Here is a 25553-nt window from a genome sequence, read left to right as displayed (position 1 = left end):
AATTTGTTTAGTTGGAAACTTATGGAGGAACTTGCTTATCTACCGCGTAGATAAGTTGGAATTCTTGTGAAATTCTAAGACCTATATTCAATCAAACAGTTTTGTCAATGCCTATAAAATGAAAACTCATGGGAAATATTACTTCCCAAAGACAAATAGTTCCTGTAGAACCAAACCACCACCAAGTAATGCTAGTGCAATTCTAATGTATTATTTCTCTTTTCCAAGTTATTGATATAATCTTATATGTCATGTATTAGAAACCTCAATGGTCCACTCTTCGAGATTGTGACAAGGAAATTATTGACGCAAAACTTAAGATCATCAATGCTCCTGCTTTTCTTGCTGACAAGGATTTGTATGCTCCTGTTTTCAGAAATGTTTCAAAGTTTATAAGGTGAGTTTGATAGGAGGGACTATTAGGTTACAAAGTACGGAGTATTTATTTTTAGTACAGCTAGTCCTACGCATTATTTTGTGCAGCACTAGCTTGAATACCTCATCATAAATTCCCCTATGAGGGGGACTCTCAATAAATAATCATGCAACTGTTCTTGACAATTAAAACGAGGTAATGATTTTTTTGAGTTAGTTGTAAATGAGTATATATGGAGTAGGGTTTATAGTTACATGAGATGGAGAGAATCTTTGCAGAGACTCATCTGCTAAGAACAAACTGCAGTCTTCGAGTGCTACCGTTTAAAACCTTAGGAAATGTTAATGCTTTGTATTTTATTCTCAGTTTCCTTCACAAAATTGACATGCTTTTGAATTTTGATGCTTTGTTATATACTACACGAAGGGTATTGGTGCTTACTTCATCCCATTTATATAGTTACCAATCACCATTTGATCGTAGTTTTCAAATAAGTTCAGTTTCAACCTGTATTTTCTTACAATATGCCGTACAGTTGTTACAACTTTCCAAAAATGATAAAAATTACGAGTTTTGATAATTTAAGCATGATTTTGAACCTCTACTTCTATTTGGAGATCGTAATAGTCACAGTCAGCACCAATTAACAACGGGATGGAGGCAGTATTGACTGTTGGACAAAGGGATATGTTTGGCTGAGTTTGAAGGTTGCCAACATAATGTATTCCACTCATGATAAATTTTATTGTTGAATGGCATTGCAGGAGCTATGAACTAATGGAGAAAACACTTAAAGTCTATGTCTACAAAGATGGAACGAAACCCATATTTCATCAGCCTATACTCAAAGGTTTATATGCTTCAGAGGGATGGTTTATGAAACTGTTGGAAGGAAACAAGCATTTTGTGGTGAAAGATCCGGAAAAAGCTCATCTCTTCTACATGCCTTTTAGCTCAAGAATGTTGGAATACACCCTCTACGTGCCCAATTCTCATAATCGAACAAAGTTGAGGCAATTTGTGAAAGGCTATACAGAAACCATTGCAGCAAAATATCCTTTCTGGAACCGAACCGGGGGTGCAGATCATTTTGTTGCTGCTTGCCATGATTGGGTATGTTCCTTTTTTGGTTGGTTGTACCCTTTTGTTTTTTCTATTGTGGCATTCATTTAGGCTTAGTGATTGATTAGATAAATGTGCAGTTACAAGCGAGCCAAGTGATATTGTATATTATGTAGTCCTTAAAGAGACCTGAAAGTTGCAGGACATAACTCGATGTAGTTCAGACTTCAGATTCTGTTTTCTGTGGGGGCATCAGTTTTGTCTAGATTTAAACAATTAGATGAAAGTTGCCTTATGTGGAAGGTTTATTATGACTCTGAAACAGCTCAGAATAGTTCATAGTTAATACTAGATAATCCTTTTTGGAAATAGGCAATGTAAGACAATACCCCCTCCTCCGTCCTTGCCATTTGTTTTCTTATGTTTTTTGTGCAAAGATTACGGCGGGAGAGAGGATGGGATGTAACTATAGGTACTGGATGACAAGATACCCCTTTTTTGCTTTTTACACATGAACAACATTATCAAAATAGAAATGTAAACAAATGATGGCGACGGAGGGACTCGAGGGAGTGACACACAAGCTATGCAAGTTCCCCCCCCCCCCCTGAAGAGAGCCATAAAAGTAGTACTCCCTCTGCCCTGAGACACCCCAAAGTAGAATAGGACAACAAATGACCGGGACAGAGGGAGTAGTAAGTAATGCAGAGGGTTCTGAAACATGTCCTATTACTACATCTCAATGGCTTTACTGGTTAATCTAGCTACCCATTTCCTTGTACAAGAGATTATGAAAACAAAACATGGTTTGTCGTCCCTGTATGTGCTTGTAAGTTGTAACCATCTAGTGTTACTAACAATTCATGGAATAAGCTTAATTGCTAACCATAACTTCATTTTTTTTTTGAAAAAACCACAACTTCATTTATTAGTTTTTGATGTTTTGTTTCTTTGACCTCGGGCTCTTGTAGGCTTTGTATGAAACGCGACACCATATGGAAAATAGCATCAAAGCCCTTTGCAATGCCGATGTAACTATAGGATATAAGATTGGGAGAGACGTGTCCCTACCTGAAACATATATCCGCTATGCAAGAAATCCTCTCAGAGACCTCGGAGGAAAACCTCCCTCGAAGAGAAACATCCTTGCCTTCTATGCAGGAAACAGTCATGGGTATTTACGTCCAACTTTGCTAAAATATTGGAAAGACAAGGACCCTGATATGAGAATATATGGTTTGTTACCCACAAGTGTTTCGAAAAAGATGAACTATATGCAACACATGAAAAGTAGCAAGTACTGTTTGTGTCCTAAGGGTTTCGAAGTCAATAGTCCTAGAGTTGTGGAAGCCATCTTCTATGAATGTGTTCCCGTGATTATTTCTGACAATTTTGTCCCTCCCTTATTCGAAATCTTAAACTGGGAAGCCTTTTCCGTGATTGTTGCTGAGAAAGACATTCCGAACCTGAAAAACATTTTGCTATCAATACCTGAATCCAAGTATATGGAAATGCAGCTTGCAGTTACAAAGGTTCAACGGCATTTTCTGTGGCATGCTAGGCCTGTGAAGTATGACCTTTTCCACATGCTCCTTCATTCTATTTGGCATAGTAGAGTTTTCCAGATCCGAAGACAGTAAAACTCCCAGGCAAATTATAGCTGAAAATTTTGTATATATAACAGGTTTTTATGACATTCTTCTTGATTCTTACAGTGTTTTTAATTCTTTCATTATTTTGCATCCGATACTGAAATTCCCATGTTTTATTTTGGTATATATCAACACCATACCAATATACAAGGAAGTCTTAACTTAGTGCCTAGTGTTTTAGATGAACTTGTTGAATAAGACTTCATATTTCATATTCGTTTCATTGTACTGGTCTATACGCTCCGTTACCTTAGCTGTTAAAGTTGTTGAGGAGTTAATGTTGGCGACCCGAGTTCAAAACCTGTTAACAGTCGTTTCTTTTATATCGGGAAGAAATCCGTCGATTTCAAAATTGTCCTGATAATTTCCTTTTCTTGTAGTGCATACGTAACACACTAACACTGACCCAAAATTTACGCAAGACAAAATCAGAGAGACACCAATCACCAAATTAAGCACAACACATGTACTGAACTGAGACCCTCCACCTCTCAACAAAAAAGAAGAGAACTTGTGCATCTTACAGTTCTTAGATTCTCTCCATTTCCTCTCCTCTCCATTTCCTTCCATTTCCTTTTAGCAGTTCGGATTATACTTTACTATGATCTAATGGTACATGTGATAGATGAGATAAATATGGAATACTAATATAATATGGGATTGTGAGAGGAAATGGACAAGAAATGAAGAGAAGGAAATGGAGCTTTGCTTTTTTTTTTTTTGACAAACGTATGGAGCTTTGCTTAGTTGAACGTGTGTTTGAAGTTTCTTAAAAAGATGCCGTTTGTTTCTATTTTGGTCCCAAGAGTTCCAAAAATCACCCCAAATTCATTTTTTATTGCTTCTTAAATTTGATGAAAGCTGCAATCTTTTCTTTTTCTTCTTTTTTTCATTCTGACAAAGATTGATGTCCCTTTCTTCAGTACCCAGATCCAGATTTTGCTCTTTGAACATGCAAACTTAAATTCATTTCTTTAAAATTTTATTGGGTATTCATACACTAAGCAAAGATGAAAGACCAAAGCTTTATGAAAGGATAATGTTAGAGGGTGATACCGAGACTCGATACCATCTAGTAACACCATCTCATTCTCCTTGTTCTTTATGAAGCTCATACAAAAAAGATTTTCCCATTTTTGTGGGGTGTGAATATTGTTGTGATGAGGTAATGTGGTGGGGTGGGCCATAGGTTGATGAGAAAGTGGATAATATAATTATTTCTACATACAAAAACTTCAACTTGACTTTACCTTCTGCCCATTTCATGTCCACTATTCATTTTTTTTCCTTCTATATTCAGCATTTAAGTTGAAGTGCTAAAGATAACATTTTTTAGTTATTTACTTTATGGGGTGCAACAAAATCATGGGTCATGTGCAAAATGCTATTTATAGTAGTAATTTAGGAAGAGCAGTGAACATGGGAGTGATGGGAAATGTAGAGCTTTTAATGTGATGTTGAAGGTCATTTTCTGCTTTGAGGTTTTGCAGGTTTGTGTACTTTGCCTTTTTGTACTACTGCCTTCTGATTCTGTACTTATTCTGCTGTACTTTTTTCCTGTTATTTTGTTGGATTCGATATATTGTTCATGCAACAACATTACCCCACCCACTAGGCACCCAGTGCCTCGATGGCTCCAGCAAATTGCGGGATACGAGGGTCAGATGTACGAATTTGAGCACTTGTTTCTGCTTTCAGAATCTACAATTTGTTTTTGATGTTTGCAAATCTAATGAAAGAAGATGCAACTTTACTAATGTAGTGGACTTGTTTGAAATCATCATGTACAGTTGATTTCAGTCTCACAGAAGTAATCTGGACAATTTGTTAAATGAGTTTTGATTAGAGACCCGTGAATATTAGGAACCAAGGAGGCCAGAAGGGTAGATCATCTCACTAGCCATATATTGCTTTGTGTTATTTGAGTATAAAAAAGAGTAATTTAATAATTACACCCTTTTATAAACCACTTTTCTAAAATTACTCCCTTTTGAAAACTTTTTAATAATTTACTCCCATAAAATGTTCTCAGGTCAAAAATTGCACCCAAATTGACAATCCGGCGACAAATTCCGTCAATATTTGAATTTTCTGATTTTAAGCCTATCTTTAGGACAAAAATGCCCTTCTACCCTCTTATATGCTCTTATACTCTTCTCTCTCCTTTGTACTCTTTACCTCACTGGCTCACTTCATTCATTCACCCCATTTTTTTCCCCAATTAATGTTGCTCAAGAAGGTTTGCAGCTACCGAGAAGGTGATCCTCAAGGGATCCTTTATCCATGAACTCATACACCAAAAGTCTCTGAAGCCCTTCAGCACAGTAACTCTCGATTTCCCTGCAGGCCTTCCTGTCTAGCTGCTGCTTTACTGCAACAACCTGTAGAAAAATGTCTATTATGTCTATAGCTTTGTTTGATTCCTAACAAAAAAATGTGGAAGAAAAAAAAAGGAGCGTGATGAATGCCCTGTAAACTTTCCCAAAACCACTTTCAACGTAAGTTATCATATGATTTGGGTTTTAAACACAGAAATTTGAGTTTTAAATACACAAATTTGGGTTTCAAACCCAGAAATTATACTTAAAAACCCATATATTAGGGTAAGAAACCCAGAAATTTGAATTAAAACCACATCATTGAGGGCAATGAACAAAGAAATTTGTCAAATTAAACCCAGAAACTAGGGTTCACAACACACAAAATATGACTATGAACAAATAAATTGATTCGCAAAAAAAAACTCAGAAATTGATTGCAATTAAACCCAGAATTAGAGTTTACAACAAACAAATTAATACTATAAACATGATTTTGGGGAGGAAACTTACAACTATGAATCTGGAATCGTCACAAATTAGGGAAGGATTCACCCAGGCGCAAATTTGGGGGAGAATTTTTGAGTAAAAATCTGACTTTTAATCTCGATGAAATGAGAGAGGAGAGTTGTAAGAAGTCAAAGTGAAGGTGAATATTGGGTTGACAACAAAACAGGGGTATAATGGTCCTAAAATAAGACTTTTCACCGGATTATCCATTTGGGTGTGATTTTTGACCTGAGAACATTTTATAGGAGTAAATTATTAAAAAGTTTTCAAAATGGAGAGATTTTAGAAAAGTGGTTTATAAAAGGGTGTAATTATTAAATTACTCTATAAAAAATTATCATTGTTGGAGTATAAAACCGATCTTGGGACTCCAAAGTCCAACCATAAGCTTAAGCTTTTGGTTGAGATGGTTTCTTGACATGGTATCGGAGCCAGTATGACCAAAAGGTCACTGGTTCGAATCTCACCCCCCTCAATTCTAAAGTGGAATTAGCACTAGGCATGGGGAGGCCTGCAGTTGCATCCACACTTCAAGCCCCTACCATAAGCTTAAGCTTTTGGTTGAGATGGTTTCTTGACAATCATCAACAGTTCTGCATTTTTAATTCCAATTTGCTGAAGTTATCATATTGTTTTGTCTGATTACTTGTGTTTGATCAAAAGGACTGCTGAAATTTCATGTGTCCTGATGTTGATGCTTTTTTTTTCCCGTTAATCTAGCTTTAGTAGGCCTGCATCGTGCCCCTGAAAGACCCGACTCTTCTAAGGGACGGCTCGAAACCAAGATACAATGGAGGACATGTTTTCTAGGATTTTGGATTTGGCATCCTACTTTAGTAGTCCCATGCTTCATGTACTTGGTGAGTACTCTGGTAATTCATACATGTGAGCAAATCATTGGGTGGCATTTCAGACGCGCTCACTTGTACTTGGTAATTTTGTGAAGGCCATCTCGTGAAATGTGACACTGTTATGCATTGTTTCCCTATTTACATGTTTGTTTTGGCTGTTGCATGTACAAGATTTGTACTTTGGAATGTTTAATGGACACTATAGAAGCTTTGAAGAATGCTCTTTGTCTATTGAAGATGATGTGATGCCTCAGAGATCCTTCAATCCCAAACAGAGATCACTTATAAATGTGACAAATACAAGCTCACAAACGCACGCTGGACAGAATTATGAAGAAACGTCTCTTGTACTTAAAGGGTAATGCTGCTCTCTCCTTTATTTCATTGACCTCATTTGGAATTGGTTTTTGATTTTAAGATAGGGATATTTCAGTCAATGAAATGCAGCGTCGCGAGTACCACCGTGTCTATTCTCTCGGCTCAGTCACTTTGTAATGTACTTGTTCATTCTTGCAGGTTATCTCTCCCATTATGTGGTGTAAGAGTGATCCAAAATCTAGCATTGGCCACCTTGAGGTGCTTTGTTGGGTACATCAAATATGTGAAGGAACAATTTTCTAGGTAGCCAATGAACTAAATTCTGAAACTATGTTAGATAGGCAACATTAGAATGCACAGTGACTTTCGGTTTGCCTGATGATTCTCTAATGTTTAGAAGTTTATCCTTTTCAGTACCATATTACGATGGCGAAAGTCTCTGTGTGGATCATCTGATGATATAGGATGGTTGCTACGTACTCCTGGGATGCCTCTTGTTAAGAATGGTACTGCCAGGTTCTTGGAGCTTCTTCAGGCGGTCAGGTCCACATATCACCTCATTATTGATCCGTTTTATTTAGTGCGTCGGGTCATTTTGTTTCATTTACTAAGGTTTTTCTCGATAAATTTATTGAGGTTAAAAACAAGGTAAAACCGACAGCAGTACCAAAAGTACAGGATATAGGCCAAATACCCAATGTTCTCGTTCCCTCCTTACTGCAATTTGTTCAATCATTCTTGTAAATAGAGATTATTGATTCATGTCAATGTGCATTCATTTCTGCAGGGATGGACAACATACACTGCCTGACTCATTTGTATACCTATTAATACCAGGTAAGATTTCTAACCTGACTGTTTTAGTAGTCTTGATGTCCTTTTACACGAACTTTTAGTATCAACAATAACATTACCCAAGTGACCCAAAGGCTTCCGCTTATAGTGAAAACACAAAGACCTCTTGTATATGGACAACGAAGGTATTGAGGGAGCGATAATTTTTAGTTCACGATATAAAAAGCTGATAATCAGTTTCTTATTCTCACTGATATTTTTTCATCTTCTAGGGCTCTTTAGTAACCATGGTCCATTGTACTTCGTGGCTACAAAGAGATTCTTCTCAAAGATGGGTCTGGCTTGCCACATCGCCAAGATTCATAGCGAGGTAACAAATCTTGGATTCTCCTGTCGATTTTGCTAGTTGAATCCAACATTTTCTGAACTTTGAAATTTTGCTCTTTTATTATTTCTCTCAATGCATTTCACTTTTGTTATTTTGCGTTCCTTATTCGTTCACCTTATGTGAAGGCCTCTGTAGAACACAATGCTTGGGTACTGAAGCACTACATTGAGGAGCTTTATTGGGGTTCTGGCAAGCGTGTGATGCTTCTTGGACATAGCAAAGGGGGAGTTGATGCAGCTGCAGCGTTGTCAAAATATTGGAATGATTTACGAGGGAAGGTCGGAGGGTTGGCCCTGGTTCAAAGTCCATACGGCGGGACTCCCATTGCCTCTGATATGGTTCGCCAAGGTCAGGTTGCTGACAAGGAGACTAGGAGAGTTATGGAGTTCATAATTTGCAAAATGATTAAGGTATGTGAAAGTTTCAAGATAAACTTGATAGTTTTATTTTTTTTGCCATTATTCTTGAAAACCGTGATTTCTCATGAAATTTCTTCGATCTAGGGCGACTTTCGGTCTCTAGAAGACCTTACATACGAAAAGCGGAAGGAGTTTATCTTAAGCCACAAGCTCCCCGAAGAGATTCCTCTTATCTCGTTCCATTCTGAAGCAAGTATCGCTCCTGGTGTTGTCGCAACACTGACCCAAATAGCCCACGCAGAGCTTCCCTGGTTTCCTATCCCAACACTAAGTGGCCAGTCATCCGAAGATAGCGTCCAAGTATCACGAAGGGTGCCTATAGTAATCCCTGTTTCAGCTGCCATGGCTCTCAGTGCCCTCCACCTTAAACTAAGGTACGGGGAAAAGAGTGATGGGCTAGTGACATGCCGTGATGCTGTGGTACCCGGCTCGGTGATGGTTAGGCCAGATAAGAAACTGGATCATGCTTGGATGGTATACTCGTCATGGAAGAAGAATCCTACCGAGCCTGATTGTTGTGAAATGTGTGAAGCGATTTTGACCTTGCTGGTTGAGCTTGGGAGGGCTAAAGAGCAAACTAAAACTAGAAAGATATAGTTTTCGGTGTTCTTAAGTAGGAGGTAACAAGTGAATCTGTGCTGACTGTTTTAGGTTACTCCCCATAAGTTAGTTTAGGCTTGTTTTCCTCTAGTAATACAACTAGTTTTCTTGCCCGTGCGTTGCACGGATATTAAAATAATATGTGATAAATTTCACAATAAAATGGAATATAGACATATAGTACATTGTTCATGTCTAAGATTTTATGTATGCCGCATGACCAACAAATAATTCCCGTTAACATAATATTGAAATAAGAATAAAAGAGTGTTTGATTAATAAAATACTTTTTTTTAGGAAAATAAAACCAATATGAAGTTTTTATATATGATACTTGGACTGATAGTTTTAAAAGTTGTTCAATTGGTCAAGGAAAACAATAATATCTACTTTGCATACTCAAGTTAATGATGCAACAAATCTCCTTCTTTCGAATAACAACCATAATTTAATCATTGCTGGATCAAATTGTAATTATGTAAAAACATTTAGAGGTAGTTAGAATGTTATATCTCCCGGTCAAAGTATAGAAGTACGTTTGAATGTGAACCAAATTCCGACGCAATACTACATGCCTAGGGCTGCTTATGACCCCCCTCTCTATAGCAATAGTCTTGGCCCCCATCTTCTCATTTGAAACAAAATATTTCACACAGACCCCGATTTTTCTTCCCTATTCACACACATGATCTAAAACAATCTCATCCCTTGAAAGATCGATCATTGTCTCCGAAACTTATCTCATATTTATCCAATCAAGTGAAAAACTAAACTAAACCCCTACTTCTAGAAAAATCCACCATCCAATAGAAACTAACTCTTGCTCTCGACAATGTTGTTTTTTTTTTTAGGAAAATAAAACCAATATGAAGTTTATATATATGATACTTGGGACTGAGAGTTTTTAGATTTTGTTCATTAATACTTGTTTGTTTTTCAATTGGTCAAGGAAAACAATAATATCTACTTTGCATAATCAACTCAATAATGCAACAAATCTCCTTATTTAGAATAACAACCATAATTTAATCATTGTTGGGTCAAATGGTATTTACGTAAAAACATTTACAGGTAGTTAAATGTTATATCTCCCGGTCAAACTATAGACGTACCTTTGAATGTGAACCAAATTCCAACGCAATACTACATGGTGATGGTCTTATGACACCCCCTATAACAATAGTTTTCCCCCATCTTCTCATTTGAAACAAAAACCTTCACGCAGACCCCTCTTTTTCTTCCCTATTCACACACATGATCTAAAACAATCTGATCTCATCCCTTGAAAGATCAATCCTTGTCTTCGAAACTTCTCTCAAATTTATCCAACCAAGTGAAAAACTAAGCCCTTACTTCTAGAAAAATCCACAATCCAACGGAAATTTACCCTTGCTCTAGAAAATATGTTTAGAATTAATATTTAATTTAATTTGGATTGATGGGGTCAAGATTAAATTTATCAGTATGATCTTTTGAGGTTTCTTGTTATTATTCATGTTACCTATATGTTTTAATGCAAGCGATATTTTGCGGATAAATAACCTTATTTATTATCACTATCCTCGTTGAACTCACCACCCTCCACAAATGCACCCTCCCTCCACCCCACTAATTTACGCGCAAAATAAAATATCAGTCACTGTGATTAGTTCTTACTACTTGAAACAACCTTCAATCCACTACCACTATCACTACCTTTCTGCCACGTTTTACATCTAAGAAGTCATAAATCATATTCACCTCCATGAAAATATGGATCATCGTCTCCCTTATCGAAGACAATTTATTTCTCCTTCAACAAAGAAAAGTTTAAGAAGCAATCTTCCCTCTTATCTCTCTCATTTTCCCTTCCTAGTCGTTTTCTCGTCCTCTCCCCTACCTCCATTCCAGATACTTAAACAAATTGTTTAGGTACTATGTTTGTAAACTGAATAAGTTTGAATATTGTATATATACACGAACTTTGTTATTTATTTCATATTGCATAATTAAATCTTACTATCTCCATCTCATTTTTATTGTCTTTTTTTATTCAAATTTTATTATCTCATAATTATTATCCCCTTTCTAGATCTAGTAAGGAAAAACTTTAGTCAACCATCTCGTAGCAATGAACCTCATTCCCACTCGAAACAACCTTTAGCCCACTACTTAATCCCTTCGGTTCACACATAAAACGGTCTAACATGCAAAGCTTTCATCTCTCTCTGGAAAAGTCCATCTAACTAACAGAAACCTATCCGCTACTTTATAAACTTCATCATTTTTACATCCCGTAAAGCTTAAGTTGAACATAAAAAAAAAATGCAGAAACTTAGGTTTTGTTTGATAACGACAAATTGAACATTTTTTTTAACATTTTGAGAGTTTTTGCACTATTTAAATAACAAATGTGCTGTTTTGAGTGTTGATCATCGATATATTGAAATAGTAGATTGTGGTGTAATTTACTGTTTTACATTATGATCTTTAATTAGTACGGAGTATATTATAAGACAATAAAAATTGAATTTTTTTTTATCTCTGAGGAAATTAAAGATGAAACTTTATCTATATCATATTTATAATTAATATTCTTCACTTAAAATATACTCCCTCCAATTCTATGTATTCTTCCCCTTGTTTGTGGGCACGGGAATTAAGGAGAAGAATAAAATAAGAGTAAAAAGTTGGGTGGGGTTTGGTAGTAGGAGAGAGGGATGGATAATTATGAGTTAAATAAGAAATGGTAGAGCCAAAACATTAAGGAAAGTAATAAAATATGAGTAAAAGAGTTGGGTGGGGTTTGGTGATAAGAGAGAGAAATGAATAAAATAAGAGTAAAAGTTTCCAAAATAAGAAAGGGGAAGAAAACCTGAATAATCCGTTTTAGGAAATAAGGAAGAATATATAGAATAGGAGGGAGTATAAATTTAAGCAAGTTCAAATAAGTTAGCTAAAAGTTATAAATCACACATTGTACGAAGCTGTATAATCATTTTTTTTATTAATATGAAATAAATGTCATAAACTTCATGAGAATATTAAGATGGTAGAGAAGTATAGAAGAGTTGGCAAGTACGTGACCGCCTTTTAGGTTTAAATTTTTCATTTATTTTTATATTTTTGCCTAAAGGTGGTTAAAGCATTGTATTATGCATGACGAATATGTCTCACCCTTCCCCAATTTGTATCTCTCCCTAAATTATACTGATGATGTGCTCAATTTACAAAAAAAAAAAAAAAAAAATATAGCGTCAACAATAATTAGTTTGCTCCATATAATTGAATAGTACCGTTTTTTATGCATATAAATTTGTCAGAAGAAAAGTTTGAGAGAAACGGTCTTCACTATATTAGGGAAAGACTACACTTACCCTTTTATGTGTTTTTCATGACTTTTTTTTTAATGTATCTGATAATTTGAATCATAACCTTATACTATTTCTATAATAAGTGTATCTAATTTACCTCAAGCCTCATTCAAATCTATTTTATTACTCGTGGTACCATTTTTACTTTAAATTGTAAAACAATCGCACAATAAAGTTTTTCAAAACATTTACTAATTTGTCATAATATGATATTTCGATTTGCAAATTAGCAGCAACTTTCTTTATCTTTTAATATTCCTTGAAAAATAGATATCGAACTTTTTACTTATCAATAATTTGTGAATATCTTATTTAAATTTTGATTAATATAGTTTTATATAATGATAAATGAATGTAAATAATATAATAAAAAATTATCGATAGAAGTTGAAGTGTATTGTGAGAGAAATAACTTTAAAATTAGTAGGAGAAATACATATGACATTTGAAAAATAAACTTCGTATTATGTATAATTAAATATGACATTAGCAATAACAAAAGACGTAGGAGCATATTTCAGCGTTCATTTTACTCTTTACATGAGTAAATTCCATGTAGTACATATTATACATTCATATTTGTCACAACCCAGTTCGGCCTAGAGCTTTTTAGCCTCATAATACCTCATTTTTTTTATCGAAAGTTGTTATAAAATTGGATATTATAAATATATCAGTGTTTTTTTGGCCTTCTAATTCAATAAAAAGTGGACAAATATTAATGAATAATTTTTTAATATTAATAAATTGTAGATAATTAATTTATTTCTTGTTTCAAATAATAAAATTGTAAAATTAATTAATTCTCATTTCTAATAGGAAAATCATATTCCTAATTATAATAGAAAATTTTAAATAATTATTATCTCCTAATCAATATCTATCTATATTAATAAAGGAAGCTTTTTCCAGATGATATTAGAGTCTCCAGCTTTTGCAAACTACCTATAATATTAAAAAAAACTCAAATAAAACTAAAAGATAGAGTTTGTAAAAAAAAAAAAGTCAAACTTGACAATAGGTAGGATTATTTGTGCGTTAAAGTTTTATGCTAGAAAAAGAGGTTTAATATGACTCAAATATAACACATATCTCCAATATTGTATATATACCCATGCCCTTACCACAAACTATTCATCTTCGTCCTATTGTTTTCCTAATATATACGGAGTAATTTTTTTTTAATTTTTTTTTGCTCATAGTATTATATATATCGATTGCTTGATTATTTTTTTTTCTTTTTTTGCAGCACAATTCCATTTATATTGTATAGGTGCGGAGATATCTAGATGAATTATTTGCATATTTGTGGTGTTTATGTGGTCTCTATACGAGCAAAGGTAACAAACAAACAACTAATCCAAAGATATACGGAGTACATGTGATAATGTCCATTGCATATATGGCTGTATCTAATGGATATTATCTTTCTAATTCTATTTGCATTGTTTTCACAGAAAACCAACAACAATCGATAATCGCATGCATGCTCGAAATCAAACACTTGATGCATTGAGTACAATATCTAATGGATAGATAATGACACATGAAACTAATTTAAAGATTGGTTTGGTTTATTTTATTGTAAAATAATTCTGAATTAGATTAAATACAGCACAAATTCCTAAATACAATGCGTATGGATTCTTGCAGTGGGATTGTTTTATGTTGACAGAGTATAATACCCAACCAACATTGCTTATTCATGGAATTTTTTTATGTTGCCAAAGATTATATTTTACTTATTATTCAGAAAGTCTTCTACTACAACCAATTAAATATGTAGAGATTCTCTTTTGTTTTATGTTTTAATTGTTTTACTACGGAGTACTATTTTGTCGTTCCGATCATGGTTGTTTTTTTTTTCTCACGATGTTAATCATGTTCTCATAGGTGACGACTCCTAGCAGCGGAGTTCATGATCAGAGGTCAATGATTGAGTACATAGAGCATATGCGATGAATCGATTAAGGATGGTAGAGTTAGGGATGCTTATTTGGTGTTTTGTGGGAAAAGTTATTGTTAATGAATATAGTCAAACCTGTAAAAACAATTTTATATATCGGAGTTTACGCTAACACAAACTCATGTGCTTTCGTTATCTACACATTATTTCACTGCTCTTAGCTTTCGATGACGACGGTCAGAGAGTTCCATGCAAACGCAAAGTCTTAGTTATCTACACATTATTTCACTGCTCTGAGCTTTCGATGACGACGGTACTTGATACGAGAGTTTCATGCAAACACCAAGTCTTAAGACGGAATATAGTTTTTGACTCCCTCCAAGTCAGTGGGTATTTGAGTCAGTGGGTATTTGAGTTACGCAATAGTAGTAGTGAGTACTACCAAAACGTTAGCGCTAATCAGAAAGTTTATTTTCTTAAGTATGTACCATCATCACTAAACAACTTATTTTTATTAATAACACAAATTTAATTATATAATACTCCCTCTTAGTCTGATTGTTGGTTCCCCTTCTTTTGGGCACCAAAATTAAGGAAATGAATTTGGACCACACAAAACACCCTACCCCACATGGAATTGAATTTGACCACACAAAACTTACCAAAAAAAAATAAGGGGGAACCAACACCCGACTAGCATGGAAAAGGAAAGAGGAACCAACAATCAGACTAGGAGGGAGTAGCATTCTACACTTAAAAGTTATGGAGTACAATATTATTTATTTATACGATCGAGGTAATTTAGTTGTTGGGTAAGGTAATATTGATCATATTATTATTATTATTATTATTATTATTATTATTATTATTATTATTATTATTATTATTATTATTATTATTTTGGTTCAGTTCAGCTCCAATCAACTTTAGTTTAGTTCAGTTCAGTTCAACTCAGCTCTAAAAAGCCAGAAAGAACAAGGCCTAAGTGGGTTAAAAGAGGATGTCTCCGAGTAAATATAGAGGGTTCAACAATCACAAATTACATTCGAATATTCCCACTAAAAGTAAATAATTCAAGAATATTAGAGATTTCACCTTTTAGAAACTACTAATATAATTATTTATTAAATATATATATAATACATATATATATATATATATATATATATATATATATATATATATATATATAATACATGACATTAATTAATTAAATAGATGAATGTCTCGCAATATATAAGCGGTCTCTCAAGTTTCACCTTCCTTTAACGGTTTATTATTGTGTATTGCTCTAATGCCTTATTAAATTATGCATTATACTCCCTCCGTTCCAGTCATTATTTTACACACAAAATAAAGAAAGGGTAAACATATGACCGGAACGGAGGGAGTAATATAATATTACAAACAGGCCCGTGCATCGCACGGGCATTAAATCTAGTATATATATAAAAGAGACTTTTTTCAGGCAATTCTAGAGACTCCAACTAAAAGATAGAGAATTTGATTAGCATAAGAAACCTAAGCTTTGTACGACTAATGACTATATATATATATGCTTTATTATTGTTTCTCCTCACCTATAACCCTCTAGCACATCTTTTAATCTGTATCAATTGTATGGTACGTACCTCTCATTTGTATAATTGCTTTGTTAAATGTTCATTTGTATATATATTAGATTGGTTATCCTTTTTATTCAATTGTTTAAACTTCTTAAATTGCTAATAGTTGATATTATTTTTTGTTTGACAGGTATATAACTTGACCTCGAAAGCCTTCTAAAGACGACCATGTCATCAACATTTCAAGTATTTAGGTACAACATTAATCGATGTGCATGATAATGTTCATATTAAACTGATGAACTCCATTACATATATGGAGATTCCGTTAATACGATTAGTTTTTTACTTTTATTGCAGAATAATCAGATATTAGTGTAATCCAAAAAACTTGATAATCTCTAATTATTGTTATGTGACTTGCGTCTTTGTCATCAAATATACATTTTTGTGGCTTGCTATTTCTCTGATAATAATTATTGCTCATACTATTTGTTCAATCTTACATAGTTAGATATCTTGGCATATAACCAATATTGGTAATACAAGGTCTTACCCCTTATTGACTAATGGTCTTGACTTTTGACGTACTGATTGCATGTGTTACTTGCAATTTGTAGTACTCCAAGAATGTTAAAACACTCTAATTATAATAATAATATTGATCTAAAAAAAAACAGAATTTATAAATATTAATCTAAAAAGATAACTTTTCTTTCCTGGAAACTTTATCTCTTAAAATAAAAAAAATTATTGGGATGTGTATATAAATGCATCCTATCATGAATGCACGTTGACCTCATTAATGATTGTATATTCATCTAATTTTTTTTACCCTTTCTTCTCTTATATATATATATACTCCAATGCATTTGCTCCAATTAAATTTCAATATGTTGATTTAATTAGGTTATATTAACATTTTTTTTTCTTATTATGCCATGCAGATTATTATTTTCGCAGAGGTGATTTGAGCATGTAGAAGTTCGACATGGTTCTCTTGCAGTCTCACTCGCTAATTCAGTTTCTGAAACTAGATACGGGTGTTCGTGTTTATATTCTTGATTTCTTGTTTGGATGGTAACTTTAAAGAGAATTTGTATTTATAAGTACAATTATTATAGTCACTCACTCTTTCTCAATCATGTATTATACGTTTATAGTCTCGCTAATTCAATTTCTACAATTGGATACGGGTGTTCATGTCTCCATTGATTTACCCTCTATCACTCATAAAACAAGAAGTAATCTACATTGAATCAATAATTTTAAAACTATTCATATTTTCCAATAAAGAAATTAAGATTTACAATTTTATTTTGTCACCAACAATCATTCTCCGTCCCCTCAACAAGAAGAAGATGATGCGTTTCTTCAACAAACCCTTGAAGAAGCTTCCTCAAAATTCCCATCTTTCATCTCTAAATCATCACTCATTGCTCTTGTTTCCGACTTCGATACTTCTTCCAATCAAAAGGGTTCCACTATTTGGCTTTCTCACGCTTCTATCACTTCCTTTTCCATCTCTCCTGGCTCCCTTGTCTCCGTATGTATTCAAAATCGATCTTTACTTTTTTTTAACTATTCTCTTTTCGTTTTAGTAATTTGTTTATCTTTTATATTCATTGCGAGGCGTATTTTAATCAACGGTAAATAAATGATTGGGACGGACATGTTTTTGGGAAATTAGTTTGTAAGCTGCATTCTGTAATTTTTTTCGGTGATTACGGAGTACATGGTTTTAATTTGAGGGGTTTAACAATTGCATTGTTTTGATGTTAGAATTGTTATTTGGGGTTAATCAGAATCCTTATTAGATACAACTAATTAATTGTGTGTATATATATATATAAACCATCGTATTGTGTTCTACTTTTGTTCCAATTGTTCTTCCAACTTTAGTTTGTTTCTATGTTTTTCTGAGTTTTGCTCATTTACTAATTTTGGGAGTATGGTCACATATATATTCTTAGAGATCGTGATTAGAGGTGAGCAATCAACAATGCACAAATGAGCATAAGCAATTTGAATCTTGATACCAATCATTTGGTTTATTTTTTTTGGGATGAATCGATACTAACAAAAAAATATTGGAGAAATTTACACGATAACTCTAAAATGGTGAGATATGTATAAAGGCTTTTTTTCGAGCAAGAGAGAATCTCTATTTTTTTTTAAAATACCAATAATAAAATCAAACACAAACAATGATGGAACTTACATCAAAGTCATATTTTATCTCATTAGTTTAACAGTTAAGACCACACACAGAAGTTGGAACTAACATCTGGCTTGGACTCATTCGTTTTTATAGTGGAATGACTCGAATCAACATAATAACGCACTAGCAACATATGTTAATCTATTTATGCATGGATCCTTTATTTTAATTTGATTGAGTTAGCAGTTCATGCCACACGGATTATTAATGGTTTTTATACTTACCCACATGCAGGCTAATAATCAACGATGATGGTACAACAAACAACATATTGTGAAGCTTAATTTTTTTTATTATTCAATTTATATTTTGTGGTTTTAGTTTTTAAATAGTGTACAAAGGTCCATTGATCGTGGATTTTTTATATTATTCATAACCTACGATTATTCTTTAATCAAGCGATTGGCTATAACAAATTTATTGACATATCCCATATTTTTGAATCATACGTAACATTTATTTAATACTAAATGTGAAACAACTTCTCCAATTAAAAATAGGAATAACCTATTCCTTGACATTGGTATCATATGAAAAGCCGTAGATATAATAGAGACAAGAAAAATATGAAAAAAATCAAAAAATCCAAATTTCTTAAACTACATCATGATTAGAGATATACTATCAAAACTCTATCCTAAAAAGGAAGTCTCAAACGTCTAATATGAAAAGAACTCTTTATCTGGATAACAACAAACTCTAATTTGATATTTTAGTCTAAAATAAAGTAGAGTTGTAGGTGGTGTTAACTAAATACATTTAAATATAACTTGCACCTTTAAGCTGAGAGATAATATTTGAAACTAAAGATAACTATAAAGAGTCCATCAATACCTAAGGCGTGCTTCCATAGTCCCAATGGTTTTTAGAAAGCATCTCTTAAAAGAGGCCGCCCTTTTACACAAATTATAGTATAAGACGGTCTTACTCTGCGAGACGGTCCCTTTTGCAAAAAAAATGTTCATTTATTACTAATAAATAGGTTATGTTTTTTCATTATGGGACCGTCTTACACAGTAACTACGGGCTCTCTTATTATCTCTTTTATTATCTGGCATAGAAAAGTAGAAATTAAAAATTGATTTGATAGTAAAAAACAAAAAAAAAATTCTAAGTGTCGGACCAACGGAGCCCAAGTTATAAGACTATGTGCAAGTAAACAAGCATGAGTCTTAGTTTTACGATATATGATAAAATCATGCAAATCCCATGTGTTATTGTTTGACATAGTTATTTAGTTTAAAATTTAATTTTGAAAATTTGGGAAAACGGTACAAAGTACCTTATTTGAATAATTGAAACACAACTGTTACGTGTCATTTAAAATGATATTGAAAGGTCCATAAAAATTAGAGGAAAGACAAATTTGAAACCCGTGCAACGCACGGGCACAAAATCTAGTTCTAATAATATAATTAGGAAACATAAGCTTTAATAAATTGTTAATTTATTTCCTATTTCTAATAGGAAAATTCTAAAATAATTAATTAATTCTCATTTCTAATAGGAAAATTATATTCCTAAGTATAACAGAAAAATTGTAAATAATTAACTATCTCCTAATTCTAATGCTAATAGTATAATTAGAAAAAAAAAGCCTCCTTTAGTTATATACTAGATTTAATGCCCGTGCGATGCACGGGCCATTATGTAATATTCTAACCTTAAGTGGGCTTAACTAAAGCATTGTTCTTTTGAACTGAAATTCTCTGATCTGATCTGAACCGACCTTATCTCTTCACAAATTAATGCGCTGTTTTTTTCGGCTAAAAGAGCTAACTGAACTGAACTTAATGGATCTAAACGGAATTGAACTTAACTTAATGGACTTAAGCTGAACTAAACTGAACTCATTTTTTTAACAAATTAAAGTCCTGTTCTTTTCGGCTGAAAAAACTGAATTGAACTTAATGGATATAAACGAACTGAATTGAACTTAATGGAGTTGATTAGAATTGAAGTAAGAGTTAATTTGTGAAGAGATGAACTAAACTGAAATGTATGAAGTTTCACTGACTTGAACTAAATAGAGCTGAAATGAACTAATGAGCTTATGAGCTGAAATTAATTTCAAAAGAACATGGCCTAACTCTTACTTCAGTTGAGCTTCACTAAGTTCGGTTCAGTTTAGTTCAGCTCTTTTTCAGCCGAAAAGAACAGAGCCACTAAACTGACATGAATTTAATGGACTTAAACTGAGTCGAATTGAAATTAAGTTCAAAAGAACCGGGTCTAAGTAATTTGAAACGTATATACAATATTGTTTTGATTTCTTTTAAAACTCCCAGCCTATATAATATATTTGTATTTACAAACTATTGATGATAATCATACAATCACACACACGCGTAGTATAAAACCTACAAAAAAGAGTAGTGAGTACTAATAAGTCTTGAAGTTCTGTTATATTTATGCTAACATAAGGAAGATCAGAGTAAAACAAAGTTATTTGTATATTGGTAGCATGTTGATATTTATGCTAAAATCATATTTTACAAAGTGTACTTTTGGTAATAATAATACTAATGATAATCGATGAAGTAATGATTCAGACGAATGTAAACTATTCTTATTTAGCCGATTCTCGTATAGAAAATCTCACAACAAAGTATTTAATATTTTAATGATGCTCCTCGTCTTTCGCCATGACGGTGCTCGGGTATTTTGTCCAATCTTCAACCTAGCTTCCAATTTTATCAACTGAACTATGTATTTGCCATGATCTACCATACTCCGGCTTATTTGATAAAATCGATCAAAACAACAAAATAACCATTATGTTGAAATGATCATACATGCAACAAATATTAAGAATTAACAAAACGCATGGTAACCCGTTTGGTTTTTTATGCGTGTAACTTCTGAAATTAGAAGAACAACCATCTCTCCGGGAGAAAAATGAGTCTTTTAAAAGACCGTCTTATATATTAAGATAACCTTAAAACATATTCTATCATATACAATAAAATTAACAAAAGAGAAAATTTAAATATGAAATGAAGGAAAAATACATCTCATATAAGAATTAAGACGCAAAATATATGTTACCTATTGCATTGTGATAACTTGCATCTATGCTTGTCTAACAATCTGAAAGAAGGTAATCAGATGTTAGTTTAAGTACTTTATTAATATATACATTATATTTATACACATATAAGGTGTAACTATGGACTTATTAAAGCAGTAATAGGATTATACTACATAATAAAATCAGCCAAAATAAGACCACAAAACTATACGTTCTTATTCATCAGAAACTAAAATAGAAATCGTGGTATAAGAATGTCTTCTGTGATGGAGCGCGGTAATACTCTCGATGTTGAGCAAGAACAATTGTCGATCTCAAGGGCTTATAGAAAAAGAAAAAAGAAAAAAAAGTTGTCATAGAGATTGTATATATCTAGAAAAAGCTAACGATATAGAAAAGTCCAATTTAATCTAACATGCGAGAAAGGAAGGAAAACACGACTACGAATACGAATATAAAGAATGAGAGAGGTATATGTGTATTTTTTTATAGTCTTACTCATATATTTATTGTACATACTGCTTGACTGCTTCATTCCTTTAACAAAAGAAACATACATATTAATCAGCAAGGTCAATGAAACGACCACATATAATTTAAGAAAAAAAACATAATTTTAGCTATAAGCCTATAATCCGTGGTACTACAAATAATCAATCAATATAATACACATTTGAAGTACACATTCAAAACCATCAATCAAACGCCAATAATATTTGTTCAAGTAAAGGTGTAATGTATAATGTATATATAGTATTTCAGATGTCAGTGCAAAGTTGTTTGAGGTATAGTATGACTCTTTTTTCTTATGGTTGTTTGAGATATAGTATGACCCTCTTTCTTCTTATTATTATATTGATGGCTGGATTAAGTTTCTATTTTTAATAAGATTAATTGATAAAAATACTCTAAACTATGCGTGTATTGCTCAAAATACTCCAAACTTTATTTTAACTACCTATAAAACCAACTAATACCCCTATTCGCTTTTATTACAATATGTGACCGGTTACCTGCTAAGCGGGTGAATAAATTCCTAACTCTCGTCTAACTCCTGTTTTTCTTTTCATTTCTTTGTTGACCTTTTCACCTAATCAAAGTAATCACCATTCAAGCTCTCTCTTTCCTCTCCAACACAAAACTCCATTGATGCTCTTCACCAATGCCATGGATGACCGCATCATCTCTTCTCACAACTCTATGAAAACCCCTAATACCTTTCATCACACCAAATCCCTCAAACCCATCATCTTCATATATCGAAAACCCTAATTTGATCAATTATCACAATCAAGAACTTAAAATTCAAATTTTCATCGGAAAATATGGATTTGGAGCAAAAACAAATTGATTTAGTCAATCAATTTGTGAAAGAAGCGTCGGAAATCAAGGGTTCTTCCTTCTCTTCCATTATCATTGATGGTATTAATCAAATATGAGCTCAAATTTGAGAACAGATAAAGGAGGTTGACAAGCTAATTCATTTCCAGATTTAGGAAAAATAGGAAGAAGAAATTGATTCATTTCCAGATCTGGAAAAGTTGCAGACAAGAGGTGATGAGAGTACGATATTAGAATGATGTTTGTTTAATAGAAAAATGTGCTCAATTTAATGGGTGCAAAATTGTGTTCGTTTGATTGTGAATATTGATGATGAATATTTGTTTGATAAAAAGAAATTATGATTATAGGTGTATTATAATGATTTCTTGGTGAGATTATAATGTACAAATCCAAGTTACAATTTTAGGTGAGATAAATTAGTCTTTAGATGGAAGATAGATAAAATTTGTTAAAAAGAAGAAGGTGAAGAATGGAGAAAGAAGAAAGAAGGGGTGAAGAAAGAAGATGAAGATTAATCAATGTGGGGCACTAAAAAAAACTACCTGCTACAATAAGTTAAGAAAACAACCAATTCTATTCAAAGTCAATGGTGATACTAGTTGGTTTTATTGGTAGTTAAAATAAAGGTTGGAGTATTTTGAGCAGCATACCCATAGTTCAGAGTATTCCTATCAATTAATCCTTTTTAATATGGGGTAGTTTATAAATACTGGAGGCGGGAAGTCGTTTATAAAACTTGGAATCTCTGTAATCGCTCGAAAAAAGCTTCCTTTATTAATATAGATAGATATTGATATTGATTTTTGTCTTACTGGTATAATTTAATTTAGTTCTTGTAGCTGTTAAAGCAGTTCCTTGGCTTTCGACCTTAACGAAAATACTTGATTGAAACGAAAAGATATCTGGCAACCACCAGTATTCCCGGGGTTCAGTGCTTGCTGCACTAGGCTAAATTGGATCCGGACTTGATGAGCATTACACTAATTTACTACTAACACTGCTGGAATTGACAGAAGAATACATTCATTCGTCTAGTGAAATACTCGTAACTAATTGCATTTACATTTAATAAGCCCGTTTAATTTTCCTATGATCTCATCTAAAAACTTGTCATTGTTCAGCTACATACATACCTCTCTCTGACAGTAAAAGAATGTCTTATACTTCCTTTTGAAGAACCAACATCTTTGGCCTCTCATTCTCAGTTTCATTTTGTGAATCAACATTCTGATGATATGCTCCAATTTTCTCGGTTTGATTTCCGGCTTTTGAAACCCTTCCCTTTTGAACAATCTCAGTCTCAACACCAGTATCGCTTCTCGTAGCCGCTCCAGACTCATGTTCTGGGACTCCGTTCTCATCGCTGAACCTAAACATCTCCACACTTGCAGCCTTGTTCAGAATTACGCCATTTTCAGAACTCCGATTCCCTGACTCCGCCATCAAAGAATTATCCCCTGATGACTTAACTACACCGTTTCCGTCATAATCAGGTCGTTTATCCGACTGATCATCGTCGCCATCAGTGTCATTATTCAACCTCAAGGCCTCTCCAATAAGATCAACTCCATACAACTCCACCCCCTCAGTATAAACCGTTTTTTCAACTTTTACACCGCCTTTTCGACTCAAAACTTGATCAATACCATCATTTGTGAGCTTGTTCTCTATGAAATCACAGTCAGAATCTCGTCTCACATAGATTGAGTGATGTATTTGGTAAAGCAACCATAGAAATACAACCAAGAAGAATGCATACTGCACTGTTTGCTTAATCAGTGATATTTCGGACCCCTGATTTCTGTTCACGTGTGAATGACTCATGATCCTAGCTAGGCCAATTGATTTCACAGCTAATAACTACCCTCCTGCAATCATGTAATTAAATTTAAAACAATAGGAACTGTAATCAGCAAAAAATGAATGTGTCGACATCAAGAAACTGACAATCATAACATTTTAGTGAGCAATGCATCTAATTTTCAATTGAAACTTTATTACATTAATCTGGATAAGAAAAACGTGAAGAGGCGGTCACTCTTTCAAAAAAACGCCCTCCGTCTCTATCATTTGTTTACTTTTTTATCCTTTGTAAGGTGCATTTTTGACACCGTCACACAGAGGCACAAAGCGAGTAATAATCATTACCACATGTCTAATAGTTTAACTGTTACCCATCTTTTCAAATTTATAAACATTCATTAAGAAAAAACATAATCTTCATACAAATTTCAACAACTGACCAAGCTTTAAACATCATTTCATCAACTAAACAAGAAACTTAACTAATAAAACAGAGATATGGGATAGTTTAAGACATTACCCTTCTTTTTCGGAGCGGATTAAACTATGGAAGGATATAATCCAAGAAAGAAACAAGTTTACATGAAATAATTTTTTTGGAAATTATTTGTAAGAGGAATATATTCAAATGAAGGTGGGAAGGAAATGGAAGGTTTTTTTCTTGGGGTTTAAGTGAAGAATAGAAGGCGGTTATATTTGAAGGCGTGATACCGTAAGTGCCCTTTATCATGCTGTTTATGGTGTTGTCCATATGTGGGGAAGTTGTGGGAGGTTTGTTGCGTGAAATCGGAGTTGGTGTGAGAGGGTATTCCTGTGATTTTTTTTTTTTTTTTAGCCCGGTGCAAAAATCACGGATTGCTGTTTTTGTTTTTTGACAGTTGGATACATAGGGAACTGTTCCTACAATAGCGGGGCTTTTCTAGCAACATTGTGTGCCAGAAAGTTCAAAGACCTAGGAACATAACGAAGATTAATACAATGAAAAAGTTTTCCTAATTCGATAATATCAGTAATAACGGAATGCAGCCGATAACTTCTTGA

General features: G+C 33.3%; 3 protein-coding genes across 3 annotated transcripts; 1 reads left to right on the top strand and 2 right to left on the bottom strand.

Annotated features, from left to right (window-relative positions):
- Positions 1–2795: 2795 nt before the first annotated feature.
- Positions 2796–3036, bottom strand: LOC141605900 (uncharacterized). The gene is given in 2 exon segments (XM_074424829.1): positions 2796–2939; positions 2941–3036. Coding segments are annotated over 2 exon segments (240 nt in total).
- An 803-nt stretch (positions 3037–3839) lies between these two features.
- Positions 3840–23556, top strand: LOC141605898 (uncharacterized). Its single transcript, XM_074424827.1, has 10 exons — positions 3840–4580; positions 6639–6778; positions 6941–7127; positions 7286–7390; positions 7502–7630; positions 7875–7924; positions 8155–8252; positions 8396–8680; positions 8774–9379; positions 23497–23556. The coding sequence occupies exons 2-9, from the start codon at positions 6709–6711 to the stop codon at positions 9284–9286; spliced, it is 1437 nt and encodes a 478-aa protein (XP_074280928.1). The 5' UTR covers positions 3840–4580; positions 6639–6708; the 3' UTR covers positions 9287–9379; positions 23497–23556.
- Positions 23557–23680: 124 nt separating this feature from the next.
- LOC141605899 (uncharacterized) lies at positions 23681–25221 on the bottom strand. Its single transcript, XM_074424828.1, has 2 exons — positions 25033–25221; positions 23681–24577 (listed from the first exon to the last, which is right to left on the bottom strand). Exon 2 carries the CDS (start codon positions 24531–24533, stop codon positions 23868–23870), a length of 666 nt encoding a protein of 221 aa, XP_074280929.1. The 5' UTR covers positions 24534–24577; positions 25033–25221; the 3' UTR covers positions 23681–23867.
- Between the last annotated feature and the right edge of the window lie 332 nt (positions 25222–25553).

This window comes from Silene latifolia, chromosome 10, assembly GCF_048544455.1.
Source record: "Silene latifolia isolate original U9 population chromosome 10, ASM4854445v1, whole genome shotgun sequence".
NCBI classification, from domain to species: Eukaryota; Viridiplantae; Streptophyta; class Magnoliopsida; order Caryophyllales; family Caryophyllaceae; genus Silene; species Silene latifolia.
This window is presented reverse-complemented; position numbering and strand designations above follow the sequence as displayed.